An 18178-nucleotide genomic window follows, 5' to 3' on the forward strand; every position below is an offset into this window, starting at 1 on the left:
ATTCAAATATGGTTCCTCATCCTGTTTTTATTTGCCAAATCTGGCAACCCTATCTGGTTTCCAAATCTCTCTCCATTATATCAAGTTCACTCAAAGAACCTTGGGGTGGAAAAACAAAGGAGTTTATGAATAAAACTGAAAGGAGGGATAATCCACACAGATGGCCTAGCGGAGAATGCTGTTCTGCAACACATAAAATTGAGACCATAAAAACAAAAAAGGTGAGCAGTGGGACCCACAGGAAAGTGAGAACTAGAGAAAGAATACACTGTGGCAGTGCTGTGTGGCAAAGCCTAATGGTTTTCATCTGTGGGCTAACAAGTGAATTCCAATTGCCTTTTCACATCACCCAACAGAAATCCCAATGACCCAGAGCTACAGGGCTCTGGGCCAAGCAAGAGCGAACCAAATAAAGGATTAAAGTCATTAGTGCTAATCTCTCTTACCTGAAAAAGAATGGGAAGGCATTCAAAGTACTTTGGGAGGGGGACTGAGACAGACCAAAAGACTCCAACAGTCTTGGCTTATGGCCACACCTCCTCAGCAAAAGTAGTAAGGGCTTTCCTGGGTTCAAGAAGGCTTACTTTAACTTATTTACAATGCTGGCTGAGTCCCTGAATTATACCAACTGTCCTCCTTGCCCCCCTTCCATTATACCAAAAGCCTTCACACTGGGACAATAAAACCACAACCGTGCCCTGGTGAAAAGCATGTTCCTTCAACCTTCAAAAAGTCCCATTTCTATTGCTAGAGAGAAAGATCCAGAGGCAACAGAAAGAGTACAGGTCACTTGAGGAGTCCCCTGCAGACAGAAAACTACCGGCCTCCCACAGACTGGTCCTGGCTCACAAGCTGGAGCTGTCCTTCATCATTCAGGAACCGCAAACCTGCAAAGTCAGTCAATTTCAAAGACATTCATGTTTTGGCTTCTGTTCTTTAGACCAGCAGCTAAACAGGAGTGGCACTGGTGTCTCAGCCATCAAAGCCCACCCTCTGGAATCCACACTCCCTTGAAACAGGGTCAGAAGTCACAAAACAGAGAAGCAAGCTTTGACTGTCTGCTGCCCACAGTGCTAAAGACAGAAAACTAGGAAAAGGCACACGTCGGCTCCTATTTCAAGAAATGACGGAAAGAGCCCTACAACCGACCTACAAGGAAAAATGCATCTCTTTTAGGGAACATGTTTGCCTCTTGCTCTCCTTTTATTTTTACGCCACCACACAGGCTGGCTTACTCCTGACTCACCAAACCCTAGGAAATCGGCCAGGTTCCCAGGCATCCCAAACTGCCAGAGAAACACAGGCCCTAAAAAGCCAGGATGCAGAGCTCCCCAACTTAAGGCCTCCAGACAGCTCAGGGCTTGGGGCCTCAATCGCCTCCCCCCTCAGCTTTCCAGATGTTATTTTGATAGCACCATCTTACGAAGAAAAGTTTTGATTCTGAAATATATTTTGGAAAACAATAGGAAGTATGGGGGTACTAATAATCTAAATACCACATTCCACAGGAATATTAGTTCACAAATTATCAAAACACTCTGATGTGCATGCTCTCATTTTACACCTACAACAGCAGTAGGATAGAGGTACGCTAAAGAAGGTAGTAAGCCCACCAAGGTTCACAGGCTCTGAACGCAATGTAACTTAGCTAGTAAGGTGGCCGGAGCCTCCAATGACTGGGAGCCACGTCCCGCAGGGCCTCGCATCCTCTGGTGTGCCACCCTCCTTTCCCACTGCCCAGTGAGCACCGCTGAGGGAAGGGGTGGGGTGACCCAGAGGGCACACGCCAGAACAGTTCCACAGACACACAAAATGGGGATACTGCACAGCTTTAAAAAACCCTACCTCTATATGCAACAACGGAGATACTGTTTAATATCAGTAAATATACAAACTAGGATATCAAAGCAAAGAATCCAGACACGCAGTAAAAACGTTCCGTATAAAACCACTTATGGGAAGTTTAAAAATAAGCAAAACAAATCTACAGTGACAGAAGTCAGCGCAAGGTTATTTTCTGGGGTGTGAGGACTAGAACAGAGGACAGGGGAGGTTGGTGAAGGAAATGATGACAATAGCATGTAGCTTGAGCAGGGTGATGATGACACTGGTGAATTCATTTGTAAGTTCATGCAGCATAAATTTGTGCATTCAAACCTTGTGCACTTCACTGTAAGCATGTCATACTCCATTAGAGTTTATGAAAACCTGGGCACCCCCAAAACAAATCCCACAAAGTTTACGGAGCATCTCCTACAGCGTCAAGGCTGTGGGAAAAATGATCCTTCAAATGGCAGGACTTTTCTGCACCAGTCGCATGTGAGGTACCCTCAGATTGCCTATGTTCAAATCCCTGTTCTACCACTTACTGTGACCCTCAAGGTGTCTTTGACACCTACACCTCATTTCTTCCTCCGAGACATGGAGATGGCAAAGGGTTGCTAGGAGTTCCCACAAAAAGTGTTTTGAAATGTACCAGGCACACAGTAAAAGACAGTACCATGTAGCTACCACCATGGAATAAGACAGATCATCTCACAGGTGATAAATGACAAAGTACGTGCCTTCAAATAGCTTAGGAGGAAAACACGAAGAAATGTCAGCACTAAGCAGCCAGAGCAGATTATGAAAATACAGAACTGTTCCTATTGTTCCCCTGTCCCCTCCCCACCCCCCTTCTGCAGTCAGCTCCTGGAGGGGAGCCAGAAATGGCACCCACCAGGCTTGCCTAGCAGGGTCCTGCTCTCCTCCCCAGTTTGCCTCCTTTCCCCAACACTCAGGTTCTGAGTCAGGGAGGAATGCCCCTCTTGCCACGCCTCTGCCCCCATCTTCCTCTAGATTAACTTCCATTTATCCTTCAGGCTGTAGCTTAAAAATCACAGCCTGGACTACGGTCCCCACTTGCAGATTGAGTCAGGGGCCCTTCACCAACTTCCCAAGTGCTGTCTCATCCCACTGATATATATGGCACATTGCCTAGTATACAGCAGGTGATCAATACGTTTGTTTAAAAAAGAAAAAAAATCCACTATGACTGCGCTTGTCAGACTATTTTTAAGTAGAGGTTATAAAAGAAGTACAAAGAGACTGATTCCAGACTGGGACAGGAGCAAAGGGAGGGAGAAGAGGGGAGCCCAGATGGCTGTGCTATAAGCACAGGGGCAACCTACCAGGGTTCCCTGGATAGGCCACAGGCTGCCCCCTCCCATCACCATTTCTCTTCCAAGGCAGGGAGTCTGCTACCCTGGAAACACTCCCTTAGGCCTGGCATCCCGGGAATTTGCCGTGGTGACAGGGCAGCCGTGACTGCTCTCACTGAAGGAACAGGAGTGCAGAAAACAAGGAGGAAAACGCCCACAACAAAATAAAGACAAAACTGATCATAAATTGACTTATACCCCACCCTCCCCAGGCTGTGCAGCCTGCACTTATGCTCTGAGGACAGGCCTGCATTCAAATCCACCCCCCGCCCCGCTCCACCCGCGGCCTGCGTTGGAAAGCTGGCAAGTTATATAACCTCTCTGAGCCTAAACCTGCATAGCAATGCATTACAGCAGTACTGACCCCACAGGATGGTGCTAAGGGTTAAATAAAATACAGGGCGCCTGGGTGGCGCAGTCGGTTAAGCGTCCGACTTCAGCCAGGTCACGATCTCGCGGTCCGTGAGTTTGAGCCCCGCGTCAGGCTCTGGGCTGATGGCTCAGAGCCTGGAGCCTGTTTCCGATTCTGTGTCTCCCTCTCTCTCTGCCCATCCCCCGTTCATGCTCTGTCTCTCTCTGTCCCAAAAATAAATAAACGTTGAAAAAAAAAAAATTTAAAAATAAGAAAATACAAGCAGATCCCTCCCAACAGTACCTAACCCCACAGTAAGTGCTGCATGAATATTAGCTGTTATCACAGCAACACAATCTGCTTTGGAAATAGAGCAATGCTGGTAAATAAGAATTGTTAATTAATTTTTTCAATCTTTTGGGTTTTTTCAACCTTTCTTAAATTGTGATCTATTCAAAATGCCATCAAGGAAATTAAATGCTTGCAACACACACACACACACACACACACACACACACACAAAGGGGCGCCTGGGTAGTTCAGTAGGTGGAGCATGCGACTCGATCTCAGGGTTGAGTCCCACGCTGGGTGTAGACATCACTTAAAAATAAAATCTTTTTAAAAGTTAATTTTAAAAAATACAAAATTTAAATTAAAAAAAAAAAAAAAAAAGCACCCATGATTGATGAGGAGTCAGGGCAAAGTCCTGTTCCCTGACAGTGGGTTACTCCCTCCCAAGGTTCTTCTTGAGAGGGTGCCTCCTCTAAATGCAAAGTAGGACCAAAAGTGCTGAGCCCAGGGCTGGGGTACCATCCATGTTTGCTGAGTGACAGACAACCAGATGAGGGAAAGCCCCAATAACAATAAAAACTGGAGATGGAGCAAGATAACAACAGCACTTTAAAATCTTTCCAGTCCCAATTCATAACTTTAACACCAGGATAATAAAAAACAGCTAGCTGCTTTTGTAGATCACTATAAACTTTTCCTTTAAAAATTTTTTAAAAGTAATTTTTAAGTCACTAAGAATAGAGGTTATTAGGGCCTAGAGGTAAAGGGAAATGAGAAGGTATTATTTAATAGAGACAGTTTCTGTTTGGGATAGTAAGTTCTGGAAATGGATAAGGGTAATGGTTGCACAACACTGTGAATGCACTTAATGCCACTGGATTGTACACTTATGGTTAAACTGGTAACTTAATGTTGTGTATATTTTACTGTATTTTTTAATGTTTATTTATTTATTTTGAAAAGTGTATGGGGGGGAGGGGAAAAGAGAGAGAAGGAGAGAGAGAACCCCAAGCAAGCTCCCTGCTGTCAGCACTGATCCTGAGTGGGCTTGAACTCACAAACTGCAAGATCATGACCTGCACTGAAGTCAGACGATTAACCGACTGCGCCACCCAGGCGCCACTATGGTGTATATGTTTAAATTGTACTCTGGTTAGCAAAGATGTTAAAAGCATCTAGCCAATTTTTTTCTCCTCAAATTTTAGTGTTTCTATAATCAGAAGCTCCTAAATGAAGCAGAGACACAATGTTTTGACTCTCAGCAAATGTCTTTGTTTAGATAAATTAAGGCCTGTCTAGTGAAGACCAAAAAAAAAAAAAAAGGAAAAAAAAAACCCACCAAAAACAAAAATCTCAATAGAATAAAAGTTAGTATTTGAGTTGGTATATTAGGATAACAGAAAAACAATCACCACTTACATGAAAATAATGTCACAAGTTGAGAAGCTCTTTCTATAATTAAACACCAAATAAATTATTTTTCTCAAGACTATTTTAACCTTTCTAATTCAGTCACAAAAAGCCAACTGCACAAAAAAGACTCTTTGCTTAGGAAAGCAACACATGAAGTGTTTCATCTACTGCAGGTACTAGATTTCGAAGAACTTTCCTTAGCTCATACAGACTTCCATGTTGTTTTCACTCTGTCACTTTCCTCTTTCCTTCTATGGAAAACTTTTTTGAATCATGACCAATGTCTGGCTAAATATCCTAACTCTGCTCCTCAGTACCAAGTGGCCTCATTTGATCCGAGGTGCCCTGAGATGCCCTGGAGGGTATTAGCCAGATCACCCTGGACACACACCTGGCACCCCCAGGAGGCTGGTCTGATCTGGAACAGATGCATGGAAGATTATCCCGTCAATCAACACTGCTTAAAAAAAAAAAAAAACAAAAAAAAAAAAAACTGGAATTTGGAATTGCCCATAAACTAGTATCTCTAATTAACTTTACTGTATGAAGTCTTTACTTTCACATGGTTTGGGATTAAAGACTTAGGAAATTTGATCCATCCAACAGTATTCCATGAAAGGAATGTGGGTGGGCCTCAGGGCATAACAGGAATAGAGGAAAAACCACCTAGATCATTTCAATCTATCAGCAGATGCAAATTATAAAATTAAGACATCAGTGGCATTTCTTTTCAATCACCACAAAAACAAAAAAGAAAATTAAAAACAAACAAAAACCTCCCAGTACCACCTCAACATAGACAAACTGAGCAACCCGTTCTCCCCATCTTGGCCTTATAAAACCAACTACAAGCTAATTAAACTGTGGGTGAAGAGGGCACATCATTTCCCTTGAAGAGACTCAACAAGACAAAGAGGGTGACATAGCCCTCCCTGGAACCCCTACAAGAATCTGCTGAACCTCCTTTCTTGCTTGCACCTGCACTTCACCACTCTCTGGACTGGAAAGTGCTGGAGAGGGAATGGCTGCTCCTCTGCTGAGTTCGCTACATCAGCAAGCCAGGGCCAAGCTGACGGCAAGTCCAGTGTAATGCTTGGGAAGCTGCTAGAGAAGCCCTTACACTGCTTCTGAGTGCTTCAGAGCACTGGCACCCAGGAGGCCAGTACTCCGAGAAGTACTGGGAGGTTGAATCATGCCTATTTTTCAGGCTGTACTCCTCACATACCATTTTGTGCCTTACTGACAAGGCAAAGGGGGGAAGAAATCACAGAAAATTTCCCATCATTAAATAAGTATTATAATGAATTTTAATCACTAAACTGTACCCCATACATTAGAGCTAGGGACCAATAATAAGGGGGTGGGTTATTTCTAAATAAACCATAAATAAACAATTAGCCTTTTTTGAACATTCTTCTCACCTAAATGAGAACACCTCTGCAAAGTAAGGTTTGTAATTTACTGGAATGAACACTGAAATAAAACTCACAGCTTTGAGTTTCACAGCCATGAAAGATAAGAAAATTTGACAATATTGGGGAAGGAAGAGTTTGCAAGTTAACACCACTCTGAGATCCTGATGATTAGAAACATTTTCCAGAGCATTAGTTTCCCTGTCAAAAAATTTCAACCACCACCAAGCAAGAACACACTGAACCTGTGAACACTGACTTCACCAGCTTTGACAATAATTCAATCTATCTAAAAGCAGCTGCATTGGGGCGCCTGGGTGGCGCAGTCGGTTAAGCGTCCGACTTCAGCCAGGTCACGATCTCGCGGTCCGGGAGTTCGAGCCCCGTATCGGGCTCTGGGCTGATGGCTCAGAGCCTGGAGCCTGTTTCCGATTCTGTGTCTCCCTCTCTCTCTGCCCCTCCCCCGTTCATGCTCTGTCTCTCTCTGTCCCAAAAATAAATAAATGTTGAAAAAAAATTTAAAAAAATAAAATAAAAATAAAAGCAGCTGCATTGTGATTGAAAACAAAAAGCAACACCTACCCACTGAGGGAAGAAGTATGGGAGGGAAAGAGGAAGAGGAAGGTTACTCCTGGTTCAGCCTGGCTGTAGTTGAAAAGGTCAGATGAGCATTTCTAGGTGTAAATGCAACGATCGCTGCAAGGCATTTAAGAAGAAATGCAAGCACACTGCGTGTGACACCATTACCAAGCCCCTGCAACTCCACCCTGCAAGCCTCCCGTGGACATCTACAAGGATTCAGCCAAGTCTCCCAATCTCCTTTGCAGATACTTCCCCAAATAGAGCTTCAGGTCACGGGTACTTGCAGAGATGCACGATAGCACATTGTTTCCCAGAGGCAGCTGTGGGGCATTTCAAAATTAACGAAAGTCATGAGAAAACACTGAAATTATCTGTCACCATTACCAAAACTGAAGTGGTAAATCTGAACATGCCAACAGAACCACATTTTCCCCCTAAAAGCCTGGCTCAAAAATCCTTGGAAAGGTGAAACTGAACACACTTTGTCCCCCTTTCAGAGGTGAAGTGTATCTTGAACATCTAGATACAGCTACAAGGTAACCTATAACCTCACCCACCCTTAGAAAACAAGAGCTTGGGTTGCATTGATTGTAATGGTCCCCCAAAGTATACACTGTATTCATTCATCCATCTAGCCTCTTTAACCAACCCCTGCGAAACCCATATGTGCTGTTGTTCAGAACACATGCAGCAGGAGAGTGACCCTATTAGTACAAGGACAAGACAGGATGGGCACAAAACAACAACCACTGCAGTACCCAGGGCCTCCTGAGTCAACTCAACATACCCTTGAGTATCTACCACATGCCAGGCACTGAGAAATGGGAGTGAACAAAGCAAAATCTGCCCCTGGAAGAATGTATACCTCTGCTGAGGGGCACCTATGTGATGGGGTGGTAGAGGGAGTGACAGATGGGTCCTGTGGGAGCACATGAATGGGCACAAAGCCCACTGTGTGGCTGGTACAGAGGCAGCGGCAATGCGCACTGGGGTGGGGGTGGAAAAGGTAGTATAGTCTACTAGGATTTACGAGGTAGAAGGGAAGGGAGGAGTCAGGGATAGGATTAAGGGCAGGAAGTCTATCCCAGAGGAGTCAGAGAGACCTATTGAAATTCCAGCAACTAGCAGTTCAACCAAGTGAGAGCTTCTAAGACGTTGAGGGGTAGGTGTGTGAAGCAAGCAGGGGCCAGAGCAAGAAGGGCCTGGTAAACCACAGAAAGTTTACCTGGATCCAGAGGGTAATGGAGAGCCACTGAATGTTTTTAAACAGGCAATGACTAGTTTCAGATTTTTGCTGTAGGCCAGTGTCTCTGGTCTTGAACAAGAGTCACTGCAAACCAGGTACTGGTGATTCTCCCACCCCAGCAAAACAAAAGGAACACCGCAAAAGACTGTCACAATCTCCTCTAACATTCTGTGTTTTTTTAATCAAATACAATTACATTACATGAAACAGAAGAGACATCAACATGAAGAATTTCAACTGCAGAAGAAAGCTAACCATATAGCCTTTGTAACAAAACTGAACCATGTACAATTAGACCTAACTGTGAGGTCAGACGTTCTCAAAGTTCTGTCTAAAGCTGGGTGTTTTCCGTTAAGAATCTAAGCGGGGGAAAAAAAAAATTAACAACAAAAAAAGACATACACCACACCTCTTTACAAGGGCAATGTCAATCTGACAGCTTCAGAGTCTGCCAAAATTAAGTCTTAAAAATGGAAAATAGTGTATTAAGCTTCCAGAGTAAATAACCCCAAATCCACAACATTTACTATATGGAAGATTTTATTGGTTAATGAAACCATTACACTGTTGATGTTTAAAATAGCCAGGCTTTCTAATCATGCCATACAAACCTGTTTTTCTACTGTAACTTCAAAATTCCTTTGTATTTCTGTATTTCCCTAAAGTTCTATAATAAAGAACTAACTTTATAGTTAGAGAAAGATACTCAAATACTAGGCCTTTATTTTCAAACCAGACACATGCTATTAGGTCTGAACCAGTCTAGAAAAGGCATACGCCTTAGAGACTAGCCATGCCAGGTGAAAGCTCCACTTATACTGAGAATACTAGCAGCTCATCTAGAACTGTAAAACCATCCAACTAACGCCCATTATAGCATTTCCTCATCTCAGAGACCACCACCCCTGGACACCTCTTACTACAATGAATCAGATCATCTCCAATTACATTTTCACCCACAATAAAAGCAAGATAAATCTAGCCTAACATATAAAAGCTATTCAACAGACAGACTGAGCATTTGTTTTTTGTGTACTTTCTCCACGCCAAAGAAGAAATTATGAGCTATAATCAGCATCCTGGTTCCACTGATGATTTACTGGGAGAAATTGGATAATCACTCAAAACATTCCACTCTTTGCGTAAGCCCCAAGTAAAACATACTAGGGGCAAGCTCGTGACTCCCAGATGCACCAGACACTTGGACACACGGATGAAAGGCCTCATCCAGTTGATTCTTCCCTAGAGATAATGTTTAACTTTATCATACAGATGCTGAGAACAGGGACCCATGAAACCAGTCCTTTATTAAATAGGTAGCTTGATCCAAGTAAGCATTTATATACCAAAATACACAGAAATGATCACTAGTTAAGATTTCTACTAGCCTTTGGACTGGTTTTTAAAAGAGGGCACAACAATGAGGTACCTACACACCTATCAGAATGGCCAAAATCCAAAACAATGACAACAGCAAAAGCTGGCAAGTATGTGGATCAACAGGAATGCTCACTCACTCCTGGTAGGAATGCAACATGGTACAGCCACTTTGGAAAGACAATTGAGCCGTTGCTTAACAAAAATACTCTAACCATACAATCCAGTAATTGCACTCTTTGGTATTTACTCAAAACAGCTGAAATCTTTTGTCCACACAAAGCCCTGCACACAGATGTCTGGTGCAGCTCTATTCTTAATTGCCAAACCTTGGAAACAACTAAGTCCTTCACAGGTTAATGGATTACTATGAAGACAGTAAAAAAAGATCAGTGGGTGCTAGGTTAGGGAGGGATGAGAAGGCAAAGCACAGAGGACTTTTAAAGTACTTGGTCTACTCTGCAGGATACTACAATAGTAGATACGTGTCATTATACATTTGTCCAAACCCACAGAATGTACAAACGCCAAGATGAACCCTAATGTAAACTAAGGACTTTGGGTGATTATGATGGGTCAAAGTTGGTTCATCAGTTGGAACAAATGCACCACTCTGGTGGGGAGTGTTGATAATGGGGGAGGGGACAAGGAATACGTGAGAAATCTGTACTTTCCCCTCAATTTTGCTGCAAACCTAAAACTACTCTAAAAAAATAAGCTGCTAAAAAAAAAAAAAAAAAGAGCCACACTCTTCCACAGTGTGGCTGATTAGCAGTGTACCTTCCTGGACATATGCAGGGAAAAGGAAAGACACTCACAATCACCTTTAGTGCTCAAGAATATTAAAGTTAATATTGTAAGTAAAGGAACTAATAAGAGCCAGGAGAGCAAGTAATAGGATTATGACACCATCTTCCCTTTAAATTAACTAAAATATGAAAAATCTAGCAAGGCCTTCATTGAATTGAATATAGGCCTTATCACAAACTTTCTAGGCAGCTACTAATAAGGGCTATGTTTAACTTAGAGTTGTTAGGAGTTGTCCAGCTTAACCTTGACAGAAACTACGACACAGTATTGTTCAATGGGCTCCTTACACCCACAGACCCATTTCACACAGTCACACACATCTCTCCTCCCATATTGCATACATGAGAGGTCAAGCCCACTTCAACACAACCTGGGTCCAAAATTCTCAAAAGCTTAAAAGAACTCTTCTCTGCATTTGCCTTAATAACACCTGTCAAATACTAAGGAACCAGGTAAACCACAAGCATTTTTGTTTCCTTGAAAGTATGAATTAGAGATCAAAGAAGAACTGAGTACCAAAAGGTACTTGTAGGCTGTCATCTAAAACAGTATTAAAACTCTACTCAGTACGGCCACATTTCACAAAGTATATCTGGTGGGGTGTCAGTTTTAGCTGAGGTTAAGTGCTAAGAAATAAAGCTACCACCTCACACACTCGTCAAACCAAGTGTTCAGAAGGCCTCCGATCTTATGCACCAGGAATGAACACATTTGTCCATGTGAAACCAACGTGTTTGTGTATAATTTACAGACCTACTTATAATACAGTCAACTGTCAAACAGATACCCTTTCACAGTATCTCCACCCCTAATCCTCTCTCCCAAACAAACAAAAACAGCCTGAATTGCTCACTGTATACAAGAGGCTAGAGATTCTGTTTCATATAAGTTTTACTACTTTCTATGGTTCACATTCTCCAAGAGACTAACCCTCTCATTTACTAACTCAAACCTTAAATAAACTGCTTCCACCAACTTCCCCCTCTTCTCAAACCCCCACTCAGCAGAGACCTCTCTCTCGGCCAAGAAAGCTAGAGAAGGCTTGGAAGTGGCTGCCTCTGCAAATTCCTCCCTCTTCCTACCAAAAGGGCACTTCAAGAACTTGACAGTCTGGAAACGCGTGAATGTTGTTCCCATTCCATTCACCAGGACTGGATTTGAGCATGCAAAGTGTCTTTCTATAATCAATTTCTATTTAGGCTGCCAATCACACTGAAACTTTGGTGGAAATCTGCTTCTTAAGCAAATTCAGAATGCCATCCAGGTCCCATGTATGAGCTAGCACTGGGGGAGCATACACACCCACTCACACATACACACTCACTTCTCTGCTGAAGACTTTTTCTGGCACAGGGGCATCCTAAACTTGCCCCGTTTCATTTCCAGACTGTCATCTTTGATCCATTCCCAAATTCATGCTTTTTTCTCCATCTGAAGGTTCAGTCTCATCAGCTATGGTGCAGCAACTATGGTAATTTATGCCCTTGATTTCTTGACATTTTCTTCTCAGCTCCTGGCTGGGAAACTGTTTTGATCTGAATAGAGTTGTCTGTATGGGGATTCTGCATGTTAATGATGTGGCTAGCTGGCAGGGATATTAGGTGAGAGCACAGGGTGTACTTTTTCCAGTTATGTTTCGCCTCATCACGGCTATAGTGGCCTTTCTAACCGCCTGCTTCGCTAGGAGGGAGACTACACACCTAATCTTACCCTCTTCGGGTGAGCCTCGGGCGCCAGGTGGAAACAGAACAGACAGTCTGTTCTCTCATCAAGTATCTGGACTCAGAGGCTAAATATCCCTAGACACTCCACCACCAATGAAGCAAACACACGTACATCCTCCTCCGCAAGGGAAAAGGAGTCAGTCGATACCCTTCACGGTTTCAGCCTGTCCAAGCTGCACACCCTTCACTCTGTCCAGGTTTAGTGTAAGATGCTGCATTCTCCAGGCTGTGCACTGCCGCTGGCACCCCCTACACTCAACCCGAACCAAGGAAAGGACTTCCAACGGAGGTGGGAGCATCAGCTCCGGTACCCGCCCTTCCCTCTCAATCCTGGCCAGAAAACTCCACTTCCCGGATTCCCAGCCACTCTCTCCCGCCCCCTCCCCGGGCGATCAAGCTAGCGCCGTACAGATGCCAGCGAAGTGCCCAGCCCAGCTACGCAGCCCCCGCACCCTAAGGCAGGCCCCCGGAACCTAATCCGGCTTCCTCCCTCTCCCACAGCCTAGGGGTCCCCAGATTCTGGACGTACACCTCAGGCACGCTGTGACTGAAAAAAAAAAAAAAAAAAAGTCCCACCCCGCCCCCCAGCCACGCCACCAGTCTCCAGCACTGCCCGGGAGGGGCCTCCTCCCCAGTGGCGAAAAGAGAATGTGGGTGGTTGTCCCAGCAGCTTTCTCCCGCACCCCGCGAGGGGCCTGACCCCTGAGGGAGGCCAGACTCGCGTGGCCCCAAAGGGACACCTCCCTCTCCCCGACCCTCCAGGGGCCAGCAGTTCTTGGCAGAGTGTGCTCGCTGCAGGTCCCCGGAAGGCTCGGGGAGTTCGGGGGCTGCCCGGTCCAGGTGCAACCTCTCCCGGAGGCGGGCGGAGGTCGGCGCCGCGGCGCGCCCCCCGGGGGAGCAACTCACGATGGTCACGCTGGCTTTGCGCAGGTCGCGGTTTTCCTCCTGCAGCGCCTTGCACTTGAGTTTGTAGGTCTCCAGCTCGATCTTCAGCACCTTGTTCTCCTGCTGCAGCGAGGCCAGGCGGTTGGTGAGCTCCTCCAGGCGGAACGGCGAGATGACAATGCCCCCCGACTTCCCACCGCCGCCGCCTCCCCCGCCGCCACCGCCACCGCCGCCGCCCGAGGTCGATGAGCAGGACGACTGCATGGCGGCCGAGCTGCTGCTGTTGCCCCCCGCCCCGTCCGTGTCGCTCTCGCTGGCGCTGTCCGCCATGGCCGCGGCGGGCTGGGGAGAGGAGGAGGAGGAGGAGGAGGAGGAGGAGGAGGAGGAGGAGGAGGAGGAGGAGCAGCAGGGAGGCGGCGGCGACGAAGGCCGGGCTGCGAATGAGTGGGCGCCGGGCGAGCACAGGGGAGCGCCGAGCTGGGCGCCTGGCAGCAGGGCGCAGACTCCGAGCGGCGGCGAGAGAAAGAGAGGGAGCTTCCCGCTGCCAAGGGACCTCCTCTGCCAGAGAACAGAGACCCCGCCCGGGCTCGGGCAGTACTGCACTGGGGCTCGCTCCAGCCGGGCCTGGCGCGCTCGCTAGGCCGCCCTAAAGAGCTGGCCGAAAGCTCCGGGACCCGCCCGCCGCCACCGCCGCGGCCCGCCTCCCGGCGCCTGCCGGCGGGCCAGGGACTCGCGGGCCCAGCCGGGGCGGGAAGGCCAGGTCAGCCCTCGCACCAGCTGCGCGCTGGCCGCACGTGTTCCGAAGGAGGGCCTCCCGGCCCCCCGACCTAAGCCCCCAGACGCCCAGCCTCTTCCGGGCTCGCGCCGGCTCCCGGGAAAAGGAAACCCGGTGCCCCGCTAGCCTCGCAGGTGTCGGGGACACGTGGAAAGGTCACGCCGGCTCCCGCATTCAGCCGTGGCGGGGCCGTGGCCGGGCGGTGGCCCCGTCTTCCGCCGACTGCGTGTGCTCCTGTCTCCCTCTGTCTGTTTGAAACATACACGCAGCCCTTTGAGTTTTATCTTCTCGGAAAGCTCAACTGGGAAGCCTAGGATAGCGCTAAGAGAACAGAAGTTCCCCTGCCAGGAGCCCGAGTGGGGTGGAACAACAGCAGCCACAGGTTAACCTCGTTAAGAATTTGCGGAAGAGACATGCCACTCTCTTTGCTCCTCCTCCTAATAATCTCATAAACCACACTGCGCTCAATCTTTAAACAAGGTGCAACTTTCTTTTCTTTTTCTCTTCACATTTTGAGAACAGTGCCAGGACGTGTCACGCAATAGGATTAAGAGACTAGCGTTTATCTAATCCAAAAAGAAAAAAGAAACACTTTCTGTGGATTAAAACCCATCTCTTTAAGTGCCAGTTTTCTAAGGTAACTGCAGACAAAGCATTATGCTGTACAAATAATGATGATTAAGTGGGAATACAGCATAACCATCACCCTCTTGCCCACTTCCAGAAAACTTTAATAGGTTAAAAATAAAGCATTAATTACTCTGATGTGATCTAATTCAGGGTTCTAGTTTTGAAGCATAAGAAATTCTAAATAACCTTTTATTCCCCCTCTTCTCTCCCAAAGAAAGGCTTGCAGGAAATCCGCCCAGCAGGTGAGACGATTCTAAACATCTTTAAACTGTTGACACAAAACAGCTTTCACTTATGTATAAAAATTGGAAAGTGAAACTGACCAGACTAGTTATTACCAAGCTTAGTCAAGGGAAGAACAAACACTTGGAAACAGAAAATAGGAAAGAAAAAAAAAAAAAAAAAAGGTGTGAAAATTTTCTATTGCTTTGAACTTTTGGAAAAGTTTATAATGTGCTATGAAGGATAAAGAGGTGGAATTTAATGATTTTTATTCCTACTCCTCTGTTATCTTTAAACCTAAATTTGATCTAATGATTAAGCTGTTATTCTGCGGCTAATGGAAACTGGTACCTCGGAATAAACTAAAACCCCAAGTGTTCCAAATGACATCATCTTTTACCAAAATGGCTGCTTCTGGCAGAGAGCTGAGAAATGCCAACTGCAATTAACCCCCAGATTTCTCCTAGTTATTTTTTAGTGCTAAAGGACTTCTGAACTTAGTCATCGTTGGTGTGGCAGGAGAAAAGAAGAAAAAGAATTGGCTTTGCTCTTAAGAAATATAGCCAATGTAAATTGTTAGAAGTGATCCAGTGTGATTTTCATTGAAACTTACTTCTCTCCCTCACTTTTCTTTTTGGGGATCTGGTACATGAGACCAGCAGCTCATTAAATTAGAAACAGCTTCTGGAAAACTCACTTGCTGGGTGAAATGGAGGAGTAAAGCTCGCAGGGAGCAGCACCACAGGGAGAAACTCAGATTTAACAGCATTCTTTCCGCTTTATTCAGCAGCGTGATAGAATCTTAGAGCAGGTCTGGCTTCCATACTTCACAAGTTCCTATTGTTTCCTATCCCATACTATCTTAAAACTTCCACTTTTAGAGCTTATTGCAACAGAAACATTCCTTCCAGGCAGAGCAAGGGGCAAGTCGGCTCTCTTAGCTCTATCACTAACTGCTTCAGAAAGACCGACGGACTCCTTCAAGTCAGCATAGGGGTGGGGTTTAAAGTGCCTGACTTTCTTAAAGGGCCCACATTGTGATAAGCTTAAAAATGTATTGGTCTTGAATAGGATGTGGAGGAAAACTGCATTTTGACATGGTATTTGTAGGCAGTAATTGTGTTTAGAAGACTTTGGGGGAAAGCCATCTTCTAAAGCTTCCCTGCTGATACAGATGGGAATAAACTGGGGAATATTTTTTCACTGTGGTTTTTATTGTTATTGCAAAGCAGAAGCGTGTCTAATTTTCTACTTCTTGTAAAAGTGATTCCCCTTATAAACAGACCATTTATCACAACATTGGTTCAGTAATAGCATTACAATGGAAACACTAGTTACAAAACCAATAATATCATTATAAAACTCCTTCTCAGCTATCTAGGGGAAATGAATCAGAAGAATAGATGGCAGTGTGTGCTGCCTGGAGGAAGAAGAGACAAATTTAGATAATCACTTCCATTGGAGAAATAATGAAATTTACCTTTGCCCTAAAGTCAAGCTGCAAAATGTAACAACAAAGGAAAAAATACCTTATAGTCTAACTGCAAGGCACAATGTCAAAATCTTTCTTTGTCTAATGCTATTTGTGCAGTTGATCTACCCTATGGCCTTGAACTTTCAAATAGTAAAACTAAAATAATGCCATAAATCATAGGGAAATTTTGTTTAATTTTTTATTGCTGTAAATAAATTGCTGTACATATCTAGTTACGTTACTGTCACATACTAGTAATTTCATTCAAACTCTGAATGGATTTGGTGGTCGCAGGCTCCATTGTTACAGTTTTGAAAAGAATTGGAATGAGCCAGGTATAAGATGGCTATTACGGAGTGCCAGAATTTGGATAGAATCATAGAATAATGAGCCACTGTGGTGTTATCATTTCTTGAAATGTAGTTGATATTGAAATATAGCTTGCTTATTGAAATATAGCTTTGATTTAGAGGCTATCTATGGTCTCAGAGTCTAGCTCAGGGCTTCATAACCTTGGCACTATTGACACGTGGGTCTGGAAAATCCTTTGTTCGGGTTGGGGTTCGGAGGGGGTTGTCCTGTGCACTGCAGGATGTTTAGCAGCATCCCTGGCCTCCACCCACTAGATTCCAATAGCATGCTAACCAAAAATGTCTTCAGACATTACCAAATATCCCCTGGAGACAAAAGTGAGAACCACTAATCTAGTAGAACAATTACTTTTGCAGGGCAAAAGCAGATCCACTTTGGAGTGGCTTTTCTAGCAACACGTTGATTACATACCACAGAGCCATCAAGAGAGCCTTCTTCTCAACTCATATTTCCAGTGTCAACTAACCAGGAGATCCTGGACCCAAAGAACCACATCCACACTTAATACTATTGGCTTTTTCAATATTTTACACTAATTGATGTCAAACTAGTCTTGCTATCCAGCATCCCACCCTGGCAAGAGACCATGACTACAAGATTAATTATATATATGATCTCTAGCCTCCTGTTTGTGTTCAGTCATTATTGGTTCAAAGGAAACAAACCATTTATACAAATGGCAGACAAAAGAAATATGTCATCAGCTAAAGTAAATTAGATGAGAATCAAGTAAGAATTTCAACAAAAAATGAAACATGATTTATATGTCTGGAGATTTGACAACCTACAAAACCTAAAATTTGTCTTGACACAGATCATATTGAATTGCTGACCTAGAAATGCTTCTTAAATGGTACTAAATACAGAACTAGAAAAAAAGTAAAGGGAAATCCCAGGCTCCAAAGCAAAGAGGAAAACTAGAAATAACCCAAATGTCCACCTACAATATAAATCCTGTTATATTCATGCAATGGAATAATACACAGCAATGTGAATGAGCAAACTATAGCTACATGAATGAAGCAACATGAGTTGCTTGGTGAAGGAAGCCAGACACAAAAGAGTATATGCTGTATGATTGCAATTATATAAAGTTCAAAAATGTACAAAATTAATCTACGAGGCTAGATGGCAGAATAAGGATACTCTTTGGGAGGAGATAGTATTTGGAAAGGATACTAAAAGATTTCTAGCAATGTTCTTTTTCTTTTTCTGGATACTTGTTACATAGGTATGTTCTCTTGTGAAAAGGTATTGAGCTATCTATTTATGATCTATGTACTTTACCATATGTAACTTGCACTTCAACAAAATGTATTAATCAAAAAAGGGGAGGAGTGAGGCACTATAAATCAGAGTAGTAAACTGGCAGCTGAAACTGGGACAGCAGCATCGTAGGTCTTGTTAATCACG

General features: G+C 44.5%; 1 protein-coding gene across 2 annotated transcripts in view; it reads right to left on the reverse strand.

Annotated features, from left to right (window-relative positions):
* CCDC6 (coiled-coil domain containing 6) overlaps positions 1 to 13964 on the reverse strand; it is a 109752-nt gene extending 95788 nt beyond the window's left edge. The window contains exon 1 of one of the 2 annotated variants that reach the window (XM_003993958.6): positions 13314 to 13954. In XM_003993958.6, the coding sequence (XP_003994007.3) occupies positions 13314 to 13622 (309 nt within the window). In that variant the 5' untranslated portion in view covers positions 13623 to 13954. Of the gene's footprint in view, positions 1 to 13313 lie in introns of both variants that reach the window. The other variant, XM_023240459.2, reaches the window with a different exon arrangement.
* Positions 13965 to 18178: the final 4214 nt, after the last annotated feature.

This window comes from Felis catus, chromosome D2 (assembly GCF_018350175.1).
Source record: "Felis catus isolate Fca126 chromosome D2, F.catus_Fca126_mat1.0, whole genome shotgun sequence".
Taxonomy (NCBI): domain Eukaryota; kingdom Metazoa; phylum Chordata; class Mammalia; order Carnivora; family Felidae; genus Felis; species Felis catus.